General features: G+C 39.6%; 1 protein-coding gene across 6 annotated transcripts in view; it reads right to left on the bottom strand.

The window, feature by feature from the left end:
• FMN1 (formin 1) overlaps positions 1-14494 on the bottom strand; it is a 443362-nt gene that overhangs the window by 159230 nt on the left and 269638 nt on the right. For all 6 annotated transcript variants that reach the window (XR_003515832.2, XR_003515833.2, XR_003515834.2 and 3 more), the window contains one exon: positions 10909-10996. Coding sequence is in view for 2 of the 6 variants with exons in the window: in XM_027571393.2 (XP_027427194.2) it covers positions 10909-10996 (88 nt within the window). In the remaining 4 variants the exon portion in view is untranslated. The remainder of the gene's footprint in view (positions 1-10908; positions 10997-14494) is intronic.

Below are 14494 nucleotides of genomic sequence, written 5' to 3'. Positions count from 1 at the left end.
GGGATTGAAGAAAGTGGAGTTAAAACCACCTCAGGGTTTGGGGCGCCTGGGTGGCTCAGTCAGTTAAGCATCTGCCTTCGGCTCAGGTCATGGTCCCAGGGTCTTGGGATCGAGCCCTGCATCGGGCTCCCTGCTCGGCAGAGAGCCTGCTTCTCTCTCTCCCTCTGCTGTTCCCCCTGCTTGTGCTTTCTCTGTCAAATAAATAAATAAAATCTTAAAAAAAAAAACAACCCACAAAAACCAGAGGCTTGCATCTAGATTTGGAGGAAGAGCTTTGCGCCACCCCCAGAAATAGGCAGAGGGCCTTAAGAGCTGGATAGGCCTGTTGATCTTACACCAAGGACCTGGAGGGAGGAACAGGAGAGAGGAAAACTACTCGTGAAGGAAGAATTAGATAGACTAATTTAGGGTCAATGCCAAGTATTCCACTGAGGTTTTCCCTCTTCCATGTAAAGATCTTAAAAACACAAATAAAAAAGGAAAATAAAATTCAGAGGTAGAAGAAGCATTATGAAGAGATATCCTGGTTGAGCCCAGGAGCTTAAGGAAATTATTAGAATTCTCTTATTTCTCTTCTACAGAGTAGCCAAGGAAGGTTAGATTACCGGTCAAAGTTCTACAAAGTAAAATGGCAGAGTTACTAGGACTCCTAGGAGAGCTGTTTTGCGTGGACATAATTCTGCCTCCTATTCCCCAAGAACACTTTAGGTTCCTACATAGGGTTGGAATCAATACCTGATAATTCTGTTCCCCAAATACTGGTATGATGTATTAGAGAATCGATTCTTAAAGGCTCTTATCATCAAACTTAGAAGCCTTATGTGAACCCATTTAATTAGTTAACCATACAATAGAGAAAGAAACCAGTCATAGATTAAATTATTTTTGGAGTTGCCTGGGATTGGGTAGCTCCCTTCATTTTATACTTTAAAAAAACACTGTCTTTCTTGCTCTGTGTCACACACACACACACACACACACACACACACACACACACACACCCCACACAACTTTTATCTTATAAGCTGGATAAGCAAATACCAGCCTACACAATTCTACAGCATGCCTCGAAGCCCTGATACAGTAGTTCCAAGCCATGCTAGCTTTTGTTCCCATCTGTCTAGGACTCATTATACCAACACTCCTGCAGATGGTGTCAGAAAGGTGAAGTGTCAAATCCACAAAGGGGAGACCCCAACAACTCACTGCTACTGCAATATCAATCATTGCTGGTGGTTTTTACTTTTATCTCCCTCTCTCCTTAGTTATCCCCACTCACACTGTCAGTTCGGTTAGAATATTTCACCTACACCTCACAATATGTCGAAAGGAAATAGACACACGCTGTGAAAAGCTGGTAATTTTATTGGGTTCCTTTACCTTTAAAAATCTGTTACTTGGTCAAGTCTGGTTTCTGGGCCCCCCTTTTTTTTTTGCAGGGAAATTGAGGCAAACATTTTTATGTGGTCCTCTGGTGCCTGCTCTGTACTCCAAGAATTACATACACAAGGATCATTAGAGTAGAGTTTTGCCCATTAAGATATAATAACCGTCAGCAGGGACAAAAAGCAGATCAGTATCACAGATTGAAACTACCAGGCACACATAAAAACTACGTGCCTGCTTCAGGCACATGCACGGGGTCAGGGTCTCACACGATAGGTAAATTCCCTCTCCGGGTCGGAGGCAGCTTTTCACAGGACCAGGGTAAGGAGAGAGAACATGCCAGAATTCTCTCAGCCCTCCAGCCATTTTTAACCCTGAACGCTTTTCTATCCCTGAGTGTGCCATTTCCAAATAAACCAAAAATGACTGTGCTTGCTGTCCAATGGGCTTCTAATTGGTAAGAAACAAGCAATTACTTAAAGGAGCTGATCTTTTCGACCAAAGGAGGACCTTTGGGCAAGAAGGAAAGGCACACTCCTTGGTCTGTTAGATGAGCCAAAGTCAATCTGGCTGTCCAAGGTGTGACCTCTCTACAGCCCAGTTTATGCCTCCTTGCATTTCCTTCAATAAGTAGTTGGCATGAACATCTTGCACAAAGTGGGTGTTTAATAATTGTTTGCAAATGGACTAGATTTATTCTCAGCCCGTGAAAGCAAAGATTAATAGGATTATTTGACTCTATTAGTAGAGATTATTTTCTTAACAATGTTAACTTCCAAATGGCCAATGTGAAACTTGGCTGTTTTGCCCAAATGACTGATATTCTTAGGGCTTGCTAAATGATTCAACTTGTAAAGGGAAAGAGAATGAAATGGGGACCGTATCAAAGAAGGCTTTGGGTTTTTTAAAACTCTCAGGTAACCTACCCCCTCAACACTCCCACAGAGCAACTACCTTGACCTCTACCAAGGAAAAGGCAAGGATGTGGGGTCAAGGAACGAGGCAGTGGTAGAATCTGAGAGCTGAGGAAAGGTACAAACAGGAACATTTTCCCCACAGGCTTACCTCATAACAACAAGGCTGTCACGGAGAGGGATGACCAAATTCGTGATAAAACTGGGCACAAGGTGGAAAGAAGGGGGCCTGGCAGGGAGAAGGGTGGAGGGGGGAGAACTTGCCTCCACTGAGTGCTCTGGAACTAGGTCTCTTCGCCATTGTCAATGGGCCTTCCGTTTCCCTACTAGCCACTACGCCCTGCCTCTAGCACCAGGCACACCTGTGCGGATAGAGGTTCACACAAAGCCTAGCTCTCTACACCTATCCACATGAAATGCTAAGGACACCAATTATTAAAGCAGCTTAAAATAATCTCTGTCTACTACACCAGACGGTGGGTATAGTAGGCAGACGTTACTGGGGATGAATACTTAATAAATTAATTTCTGCATTTATTGGGGGCTTCCTGTGTTGTTCTAAGTATTTTACATTTAATTGTAGGAGATGGGTGCTATTGCTGTCCCTAGTTTTACAGATGATGAAACTAATGCATGAAGTCACACAGCCTGATTTCCCAAGCTCAGCTCCATAATTAAATTTACTGGACTATGATTGCACTTATATTTTTTTAAGATTTATTTATTTATTGGAGAGAGAGAGGGGAGAAAGTGCACATGCATGTGAGTGGGGGGAGGGGCAGAGGGAGAGAATCTCAAGCAGACTCCCTGTTGAGTGTGGAGCCCAATGCCCAGGGCTGGATCCCAGGACCCACGAGATCATGACCTGAGCAGAAACCAAGAGTTGGGTGCTCAATCGACTGAGCCACCCAGGCGCCCCTGATTGCACTTCTTTTATCCTTTGTAAGTGTTGGGCTATAAATAATCACTCCACCTAAAATCCTCACCCTCTTAAAAAAACAAACAAAAAAATCAGTGAACCAGCTACCCACAATAGCCTATATCGACACTTGTCTCTAAATGGCATTGCATGCTTTTTACATTCATCAGCAGCCTCCTACTGGGAACTATATATAGCCCATGCTACAAAAATTTCATTTGTATATTACAGACATCCATAACCTCACCATTATTTATCACTTAAACTTAATTCATTTCTAATATGCTATCTCAATATGCATAATAAAACAATCCTCCCAACTTTAATCTTTGTCAGCTATTTGCAGTTATTCAAAATAATCAGTATTGCAGTTAAAATCATAGCAAAAAGAATTTCTAAAAAATAGAAATGTGGAAACTGAAAAGGCATTGTCTTAAAAGAAAATGTAAATATAGGTTATCTGGGTGGCTCAGTCAGTTGGGCATCTGCCTTCTGTTCAGGTCATGACCCTGGGGGTCCTGGGATCGAGCCCCTCATCGGGCTCCCAGCTCAGCGGGGAGTCTGCTTCTCCCTCCCCTTCTGTCTGATGCTCCCCCCCCTTGTGCTCTCTCTCTGCCAAATAAATAAAATCTCAAAAAAAAGAAAATGTAAATATAAAAAGAAAATAAACTCTAGAGTAATATAAAGTCTAATTTTCTTGAAAAGATATGAATAAGTGCAATTTTATACTGCATGCCAGAGCAGACTAAAAAGGGAAGCAAAGGCATGGAGCATGAAGAAACACAAACAAAAGTTGCCTCCAGACCCATAAAGAACAAGAACTATCAAGGGACCGTATGTACAGTCTTCCCTACATTGCCAAATGCCTGCTAGTGTGGCATGTTAGTTGGTACAGACCTTAATTCGGGCTTTGATGGAAATGGGAGGCAGGTGTAGATGACCCAGTGAGCAGGAACTGGCTGGAAGGTGGAAGAAACAACAGTCCCAAAAGGGATACTTATCTAATCTGTTCCAAACACTCACAGTCGCTCAATCTTATAAAGCAAAACTCCCAATTCTCACCCAAGTGCGGGCATTACTATGCATGCCTCAAGGTGCCCACAGTGCCATTTTACAGGTGCAATTAAAATTGTCCATGGTTCAAACCTCAAAGAAGGGCACAGGCAGAGAATTCCCAAAACCTCGCCTCCGTCATCCCCTCTATTCTCTGTAGGGCAGTGGAATGAGAAACAGTTTGGGTTAAGCTGCTTCTGTTCTTCTATTAGTTCTGGTTCTTTTAAGCCAAAATTACATTCCAGGCAGATTGGATGGTCTCAGCAGTTGCCTGAAGGTAAAGTACAAAGAATTGCCACCCTGTGCTTTCTGGACTCAGCTCGGTGAGTGAAGGAATGTACCGTGGCTCAGAAAGAGGTGGGTGGGAACCCTGCCGCTCGGGTGTTTTAGACTCAGGAGGAGGAAGGAAAAGGTAAAAAGGGAAGGGAAGGATCAGAGCTATTGTTTTGATTCATCGGGCCGTCCTTTTTAAAAATTGAGCTCTCTCAGTATTTAATAAATTGATTGACCCTGGCACCTTCATTCAGTAGGTCCGAAGGTAAGGAGCACATGTCCTCTTTGTAAATTCCTTACATGGCATCCTCACTTGCTCTTTTGCTTTCAACATCCTCCGATTTTGGGGGGCCCAAATAAATGAAGTTTTCTGATTCTAAAATCTGGTTTTAACTAAACTAAACTTGACAAAATAAACAAGTTGGCTTCCAAAGATTCCTGCAGGGAAACCCCAGAAGACAACCCATCTACAATAAGAAAATGGCAGAGCAGACACTTTGACTGCCAGTTCAAGTTCTCCCTCAGCTGTGGAAGGAGTTAAAGAGCAAGGATAGTTGAATCGGATTTGCCAAGACACTGATCTCCATAAATTATAAGAGAATTTATCAAGGGGCTATTTGAAATGTGGATTTAGATACACTATTGTTAATAGTGATTTGCACCCTATTGATATATTGAGCTGTGAGACATTAGCCAATGAGAACCCAAAGCCATCAAAATTAAAATTAGCAAGACATTTAGAAATAATATTAGTCTCACTTGAGTTCATATTTTGGCATGTGTTTTATAATGTGAATATTAGTTCTGTCACACGTTTACATGATATACATGTTTCAGAGAACACAGCTTGAGAAGCAGGTCCCGAATCTTTTTACTGGTAGGGGTGCACCATAAAAATTTCAGAGACCACATGCCTTCAGTACAGAGTCTTCCAGGCTAGACTTAGAACGTTCCTCAGGAAAATCCTAGACGATTCATGGTGCATTTCAGAGGCCTGGTAAAATTCATTCTGTTTTAGCCACCTGGCATTAGCCTTGACAGCGATGTCTAGAAATTATTAGGTAAAAGGGAGCAAAGTCGAGGGAACATTCTGATCTTCCCAGCACATAACTAACTAGCATCCTCTCACATTTTGATCTGAGATTCCTAAACAGAAAGATAGTCTTTGATGCAACTGAACTCCCAAACTGAGATTCTGGGCTGGTAGGAACTAAGCTGAAAAATGTTTTATTTTGATGTTAGATTAAATATTATAAATACAAATTGTGAGTGTACGGGAAATTCCAAATGAATGCCAGGAGGTTTCTGGCACCTCGTCTGTTGCAAGGCATACGGAGGTTTATGTCAAGAACAGTCAACAGCAATTTTCCATCTCCCCTGGGAAAAGAATGAGAGGAAATCACTAACGTGGAATGAAAACACTAATTTGCAATCATGTAGGCAGTCTCTGTGTCCAAGGATGCCAAAATGCTTTTAAATACAAGTCATCAAGTTTAGCAGATGGAAAGCCAGCAAGAAGTAAATCACTTATTCAGAGTCTCTCCTGGACCAAATACAAGTGCTGTGGGGATTATGGTCAGTCTCCTGAAACCATTCTTCCCCCACAACCAAGGTCCTGCCGTGAGTCATGCAGTGCTTTAAACTTCGGTCCATTTAGGGACTTGGCTTTCTTCTACAAGATATCCAGCATCATCTTGGGTAGAGAGAAACAGATACCTTTGTGGCGATGTTCTGTCTCCAACAGAGCCCTACCTACTTCACATCAGGCTAGACTTTTCAGATGCTCATTGAACACGTTAGCTTCAATATCTCCAGTTGTTTCAGATTCAAATCATCTAAAACAGAATTGATCTTCCTGCTTTTACCTGTGCTTTTTCTCCTACCTTTCTGTTTATGTTTTGGTACCATTCATTATTGCATTCTTGTTGAAGCCAGAAATCCAAGGTGCATAAAGACTTCTTCTCCATCACTGCTTGCCTTTGATGTGGCTAAATGGAGGAATTCTCTCTCCAAATAGCCCTTGTATATGGTCTCCCCTATATTTCTATAGACACAGCCTTAGTTCTGGCCTTCACCATTTATTATCTCAATCATCACAATCCCTTTCTAACAGATTTATCCACCTTTGGTATGATTTCTGTTTCTCCATTCAACAGACCCTTGAAGATCATCACCCAGGTGCCAGGCACATTGCAAGGTACTAGTGACACAGCACTGAGCAATCTCCCTCTTGGAACTTATACTCTGGTGATGGGTGTAAATGGAAACATAAGCAGAGGAACAAATGAAGTATTAAGTGTTGGGTAGAATAGAAGAGAATTGACTTAGGGTAGCTTACATTCAGGAGGGTCTCTGAGGTGTCCTCTGTGCCAAAACCTAGCAAAGAAAAGGAGCTCACTCTAGTGGGGTAGAAAAGCATTTCAAACAGAGGGAATGTGAAATGCTGCTCACAAAGTGCTACACTTTCATAGACACAGGAAAAGAAAAGAACTTGGCCTTTTTAAGGAGTCAAGGAGGACTGCTGTGGTTAGCGTTCAGGGAGACAGGAAGCAAGCACGACCAAGTGAAGTCGAAGGTACCGGCTGGGACCAGAGGACGCAAGGTCTTGGAGGCCTGTCTTCCACAGCCTGAGAGGTATTCTGTACTCGGACTTGGATCACAGCATTGACACTCTTAAATCGTGTCTCCCAGTTACTGATAATGTCCAAAGTTTGTATGATGTTCAGGGCCCTTCCTGGTCTGGATGCCACTTGCCTTCTAGCCCCAGGCCCTGAAACAGCCCGCAGTCATGTGTCATCTATACATCCTAGCAGAGCTCCTCTTCACATGCCTTCTGTCTTGCATGTGATGACCACTGTTTCATCTTCTAAGACTCATCTTAAGTTTCACAGGAGGAGTCAAGATACACCTCTCTGTTATTTCAAGGGCAACTCTACTGTCGCCTTGGAGGCTGTTTTTGTATGTTTCTCCCACCATCCTGCGCACTCCTGAGAATGTGAGAGTCTGGATCTTACATGTTGGGGTGGTCATGGTGCCTGATACAGAACTGGCATTCAATCCATGTTTCCTGAGGGAGGGAAGGCAGGAAGGCAGGAGGAAAGGAAGAAAGTTTTGCCCAAATGCACTGGAGTGGGACACACGACATTCTGATTCCATCTATTCTAAGGTTCAGTCTATTTTTTTAAATCAAATTAAATTTTAAAGAAAAAACGAGTGGCTTTTATATGTGATATGTTAGCCCGATTAGTTGTAAACAAGGTTTAATTATCAGAGAAATTCTTAGAAAAAAAAAAAACACAACAGGACATAAAGGAGCAAACTTGTTATCCGTAAGACCTGGAGGTACAGAGCTTCAAAATTCCACTTCTTGAATAGACATCATAGGCAGTGTCTCGTGGACAAGAGAAAAGTGACCACCTTTACAAAGGAGGATGGCAAGATTACTTCTTAAGAGTCGAACCAGGAAAAAAGTGGATTATCCAGCTATGGGAGGTAACATATGTGAACGGACATACCCAAAGCTATTATCAAGGTGACCACACTGTCATCCCAGCAAGGGGGAAAAGAGCATCAACAAATACAGTGAGAGGAGAGGCAAGTGATAGGGATGCAACGATGAACCGATGTGACAGTTTCATCATGACAAAGGAAAATTCTTTTCCCTCAGTGACTATGCTTGCTTTCTGGTTTATACATCAGCTCCTTGTGAGTTCGGGAAATGCAAGTCAGTGCGTCTGTCTTTGGGCACTGACAATGACGACCGTATGACCACAGGCTGAAGAACAGCCTCGGCACTGGGGTCATTTCACCAGGGCTGATGTGCTGTGTGACCTTGCCTGGCTCCCAGCTGGCCAGCCCCAGGTGGGGCTCACTGCAGCCCCTCTCACATCCAAACACGTGCTCTCGGCCAACAGCAGCACAGGGAGTCCTTTCATCAGGATGACAATACAAGGCCAAGTGCATTCCATTCACGACCAGACATAGGCTCAGCACGAAATGTAACTGACACAGCTTGGGCTCCTAAGTGACCTTCGGATGCCAGTGTCAGTCACATGATTCTAAAGCAAAATTAAGCTTGGGTTCTATTCATCTGGAATGCATTACTAAATGAAGACATGGAATAGAGGCGACTTTTTTTTTTTTTTTTTTTTTTTTAGAACTTAGGAGCCAACTCTGTGGTGGGGACCGGAGGTGCTTGGAACAGGAGAAAGAACTAAAATGGTGCCCACGAGTCCAAGAAAGCTGCGATGTTATGACATTTCCAACGCTGACATGTAAATTCCCTACGGCTTCATGAAAGCACATTCTTGTCTAGAGGAGAGTACTGGAAAAGGTGTGGGGGAACTAATCTCTCAGCTCACTCACAGTGAACGTTCGCTCCAATGAGGTTGGGGTGCTATGGGAAGGAGGTTTATAGTCCGGAGTTGGTAACTGGAATACCACACAGCTGGAAGGACCTATGTCACACGGCAGCCTGATACACTACAGTGCGATGTGCCCAAAAAGAACTGAATTGAGTCTCAGGTGCTGCCTCCATTATGAAGACTCATATCCACAGTGCTGCACATCATGGTGATGAAATCAGGCATACCTGGTTTCCACCAAACTTTGGAGGAGTGGTGTTGCTTAGGATACCACTCTGTCGCTAGAGCTGGAGAATTCCTTTCCAAACTCAGACTACATCAAAAAAGCTCATCTCTTTGACAAAAGACGATCAGCTTTCCTGCTGATATATCTGTTTCATTTCTTTCAATTTTCCTTTCCTGTGTCACGTCACAGTTCCCTGGTTTGAATTTACCAGAAACTCAATTTTTCTAGAAAATCTAGCTCCTAAAAAATCACTGAAGAATCCCTTTCTCATATTTTGATGGTGGATCCCTTTAGCTGCCCCTGCCCAAATTCAAATCCCCTGCTGCAACATCTTTTGAGGTTTAATATTCATCCTTAAATATTTCGTTCCACTTAATTAAGCTAAAGTATTATAAATAGCTTGTTTGCATCCTCTGTGACCATCAGCTAATTCAGAATATCTTTAGTTTTATGGGGAGTTTTTTTATGTTTGCAATAAAGCAAAATTTTAAACCGTTAGTGTGTATATCTCGGTATCTTTTGGTTCAGGACCTCTGCAAGTCTTCTGCTGTGTACCTGGGTAAAACAACCTTGAGGCAAAACAGAGTAAAAACCTGAAGGGCAATGAGGTCTGAGAGAGTCTCCACTGTTAAGCCCATGCTGAATTCGACTGAAACCATCCACGGGAGATTGTATTACTACTCAGAAAATATCAATGACATGTCAAAATAAAGATTTATATTTAATTGGTTACTGAGAAAGGGGAGTATTGTTCTCATGCAAGACACAGATTTCAAAAAGGTAAGATGGTTTTTGATCTCTTTTTCTAGAGACTAAGAAAAATATATGTAAGTAAAATTTCCTTTTTTTTAAATGTCGTATTTCAAACTGAGCCAAAGATAATCAAATTGAAATAGCATCATTTGAAAAAAAGAAGGGATTAAGGAACAATGACATAACCAAGTAGACGAAGAAGCAAAGTGTTTCACCATAGAAGTATTCCAGCTAATGAAGAAGAAATGATGGAGTTGGTGTATCATTATTTTGCAAACTTCTAATGAAATAATGAATCTAGGCAAAGATCTTTAGTGTCCACTAACAACATAAAGAAACAAATAGATATTATGTATTTCTTGATACAATATGCAATAGCATTTATGAAGTACTCTTCCCCTACTGGGATCAAGTCTGTAGATCAAACTGTTTACATAATAAATGAAAACATGGCAATGCAATCAGAAAATCTAAAATGTGGGAAACTCCACAGGACAAATGACCTGGTGTCTTAAAAAAATTAATTACAAAGGAAAAAAAGAAATAAGATGGAGTACAGAAATTTCTAGATTAAAAGAAAACTGAGAGACACCCAACAAAGGCAATGCATGAAAGTTGTCTGGATCTTCAAACTAATTACAAACAAATGAATGAATTAGTGAATGTACAATCAGGGAAATTAGAACTATGTATATGATAATACTGAAAAATTATTGTAAATGTTTTTAAATGCATGACAACTGCTCTGGAATTATGCTTGAAAAAGCATCCTTAACTTTTTATCAGTGTCCTGACATTTTTAACAGATGAATTATAAAATGTCTAGGATTTGCCTTAAAATAGTCTAGCTGGTGAGGGAGGGTATTTCAGATGAAACAAGAGTGGATTGGTGGTTTTGTAGCTGGATATTGGGTACATGGGATTTATTATGGCATTCTAATCATTTATATGCTTGAAATTTCATGATAAAATGTTGCAAAATGTTAAAGTTGGAAAAAAAAAGTGATGGAGAAGACTTACCCTGCTGGATATCCTTCATTTCTAAATGCAAACTAGATATCAAGATTCCCACAGTTTGAGATCGTTTTCCATCCAATAACTTGATGATCTGGAATTTAAAAATAAAATCAATACAAGCTCAAATGACCATACAATCTTTCAGAAGCATATCAAAAGCATTAAGATTTTTAGATACTCTGATGAACTAAACTGATGCTACAGTCACTCTATTTTAATGGTACTTTAATTTGAAAGTGACTTATCTAAAACTATAGATATTTTAGAAAATAAAGGAAAAACACCACCCCAAACTCTGCCCATCTAATACAAGCACTAAAATCTTTATGTACTGTATTCCGATCTTTTTATTCAAACACTTATTAACTCTAATTGCAACATATGTACATTTTATATCCAACTTTTCCACTTATCATTGGCACATTTCCGTATTGCTACTTCTTAGATCACTTCAGAGCCTCCAGTCTTTTTGGCTGTGTCATCTGCCCAGTGGTTTAGGGGAAAGATCAGCGTGACCTCAACTCAGCTGTCTACCAGTGATGCAGCCTTGGAAAAGGCCAATTTCTTCATCATGGAGTAGGGCTGACTATATTTAATCTGTACATTTATTCTAAAAATTACAGGACATAATATATGTAAAGCGCTCGTATAATATATTCTTAACACAGATTATTTAAATAAAATTTTCTTGTCTTAGAGAATTGAGTGGCTTCATATTTGTGCTATTTTTAATATAAACAATAAAATACTTTGTACATTAAGCCTTAATTTTAACTGCTTAAAATTGTTCTTTTATAATAATATAGATACGTCAAAACTTTACAGTCTTCTTATAAACTCCAAATACCTCATTGCCAATTATGGAAAGAGAGCTCTTCATAGTTTTGGTTTCTCTAAACCTAGTAAGCCAAATCAGTTCCTTCTAACACATCACACAGTGGTCACTAAGGGGGAAAAAAATGATCTTTTCTCTCATGTGACACAGCTACAAAAATCAATAGGGCATGCACACAGAATATCACCAAATCTTAAGTTTTTTAATGCATTTGCTGGGTAAAATACAAATGAAACTAAACAGCTATGTTTCTCCTTCCACCTAGGTACTTATAAACTCACCAAAATATACTGAAGATACAGTTAGACAGTAATTTGCATTTATATTGGTTTAGTAAAATTTAGTAAAATGCATTTATATTGGTACTAAACTAGCTGAGTTGCTTGCTGGTTGAACAATAAGGAATAACGGAGTTTGCTCCAAGATTGTCTAATTACCAATCTATCAGTCAATCCTGAATCAGTTACAGCCTGCCCTTTATCTTTCCTTTCCCTGCTCAGAATGGCTACTTTTATATAACTATTAAACCTAAAATATAGTAAATACCAAGCTTTTATCAAGATAAAAGGAAATCTGATTTTTTAGTCCAATGTGTTTAATAATTTCAACATTAGTCTTAAAGATTCTTGAGGAAGACAGAATTTCAAGAGTTTTTGAAAGAAATAAGAAGGTAGGTACTTGGTCTTTTAATTTTTTTTATATGAAAGCAAAAGAGAAAGAGATTATCTATAATCAAATAGTTTCTTTAAAAATGCAATTTCTGGCTTTTTCTTAGATTGAGAACACAAATTTAAAATGAAATGATTTTTAAAAAGTCCAATACAAAATTAAGAAAAACCACATAAGTTTCATGTAAATATTCATTCGTTCATTCATTCATTCAACAAATACCTGCTGTAACTCTTTTATGTGCCTAGCACCACTTTGGACTCTGAGGATACAGAGGTGACCCAGACAGATCAAGTCTTTGCTTGCCCTTGTGAAGTCTGTGGAGCTTAGTTACCTAAGAAAACCACTTTGGCTTTGTTTTTCTTTCTCAAGACTGCTTTGGCTATTTGAGGTCTTTCGTGGTTTCATACACATTTTAGGATTATTTGTTCTATTTCTTTGAAAAAAATGACATTGGAACTTTGATAGGGATTGCACTGAACCTGTACATTGCTTTGGGTAGCACAGATATTTTGACAATATTAATTCTTCCAATCCATAAGCACAGAGTATATTTCCATTTAATTGTGCCTTTCTGGAGCGCCTGGGTGGCTCAGTTGTTAAACGTCTGCCTTCGGCTCAGGTCATGGTCCCAGGGTCCTGGGATCAAGCCCCGCGTCGGGCTCCCTGCTCAGCGGGAAGCCTGCTTCTCCCTCTCCCACGCCCCCTGCTTGTTCCCTCTCTTGCTGTGTCTCTCTCTGTCAAATAAATAAATAAAATCTTTAAAAAAAATAATTGTGCCTTTCTTTTATCCGTGTATTAAACTTTTCAGTATACAGGTCTGTCTACCTCCTTATTTAAACGTATTCCTAGATACTTTATTCTTTTTGATACAACTGTAAATGGGATTATTTTCTTAATTTCTGGGATCATTTACTGCTAGTAAATAGAAATGCAACAGATTTTTCTCTATTTCATAACCTGAAACTTCACTGAATTCATTTATTAGTTCTAACAGTTTTGAGGTAGAGTCTTTAGGGTTTTCCATATATAAATCAAGGTTATCTGTAAATAGTGACAGTTTTACTTCTTCCTTGCCATTCTGGATGCCTTTTATTTCTTTTTCTTGACTAATTTCTCTGGATAGTTCTTCCAGTACTATGTTGAATAAAAGTGGCAAGAGAGGACATCCTTGTCTTGATCCTGATCTTAGAGGAAAAGCTTTTAGCTTTTCAGCCTTGAGTATGATGTTAGTGGTGGGCTTGTCATATGTGGCCTTTATTATGTTGAGGTATGGTCCTTTTTTACCCATTTTGTTGATAGTTTTTATCATATATGGTTGTTGAATTTTGTCAAATGTTTTCTCTGCATCTATTGAGATGATGACTTTTATCTTTCACTTTGTTAATAAGATGTATTGCATTGACTGATTTATAGATATTGAACTACCCTTGCATCCCTGGAATGGAATAAATCCCACTTGATCATGATATCTGATCCTTTTAATGTATTGTTGAATTTGGTTTGCTAATATTTTTATCAAGGATTTTTTGCATCTATGTTCATCAGAGATATTGGGCTGCAGTTTTCTTTTTCTGGTGGTGCCCATGTCTGGTTTCAGTATCAGGGTAATGCTGGGCTTATAAAATGAGTTTGGAAGCATTCCTTCCTCTAATTTTTTGGAAGTTAGAGAAGGATAGGTATTAAATCTTCTTTGAATGTTTGGTAGAATTCACAGTGATGTCATATGGTCTTGGCTTTTGTTTGTTGGCAGGTTTTTGATTACTCATTGAATCTCCTTACTAGTAATCAGTCTATTCAGATTTACTATGATTCAGTCTTAGGAGGTTGGGTTTCTAGTGATTTTTCGATTTCATCTAGAATGTCCAACTTGTTGGCATATAGTTGTTCAAAGTAATCTCTTATATTCCTTTGTATTTCTGTGGTATCAATTGTAACTTCTTTTCTATTTTTAATTTTACTTACTTGAAACTTCTCTCTTTTTTTCTTGGTGAGTCTAGCTAAAGATTTGTCAATTTTATTTTTCTTTTCAAAGAACCAGCCTTTAATTTCATTGATCTTTTCTATTGTCTCTTTAGTCTCTGT

Source organism: Zalophus californianus, chromosome 6 (assembly GCF_009762305.2).
Source record: "Zalophus californianus isolate mZalCal1 chromosome 6, mZalCal1.pri.v2, whole genome shotgun sequence".
NCBI classification, from domain to species: Eukaryota; Metazoa; Chordata; class Mammalia; order Carnivora; family Otariidae; genus Zalophus; species Zalophus californianus.
This window is presented reverse-complemented; position numbering and strand designations above follow the sequence as displayed.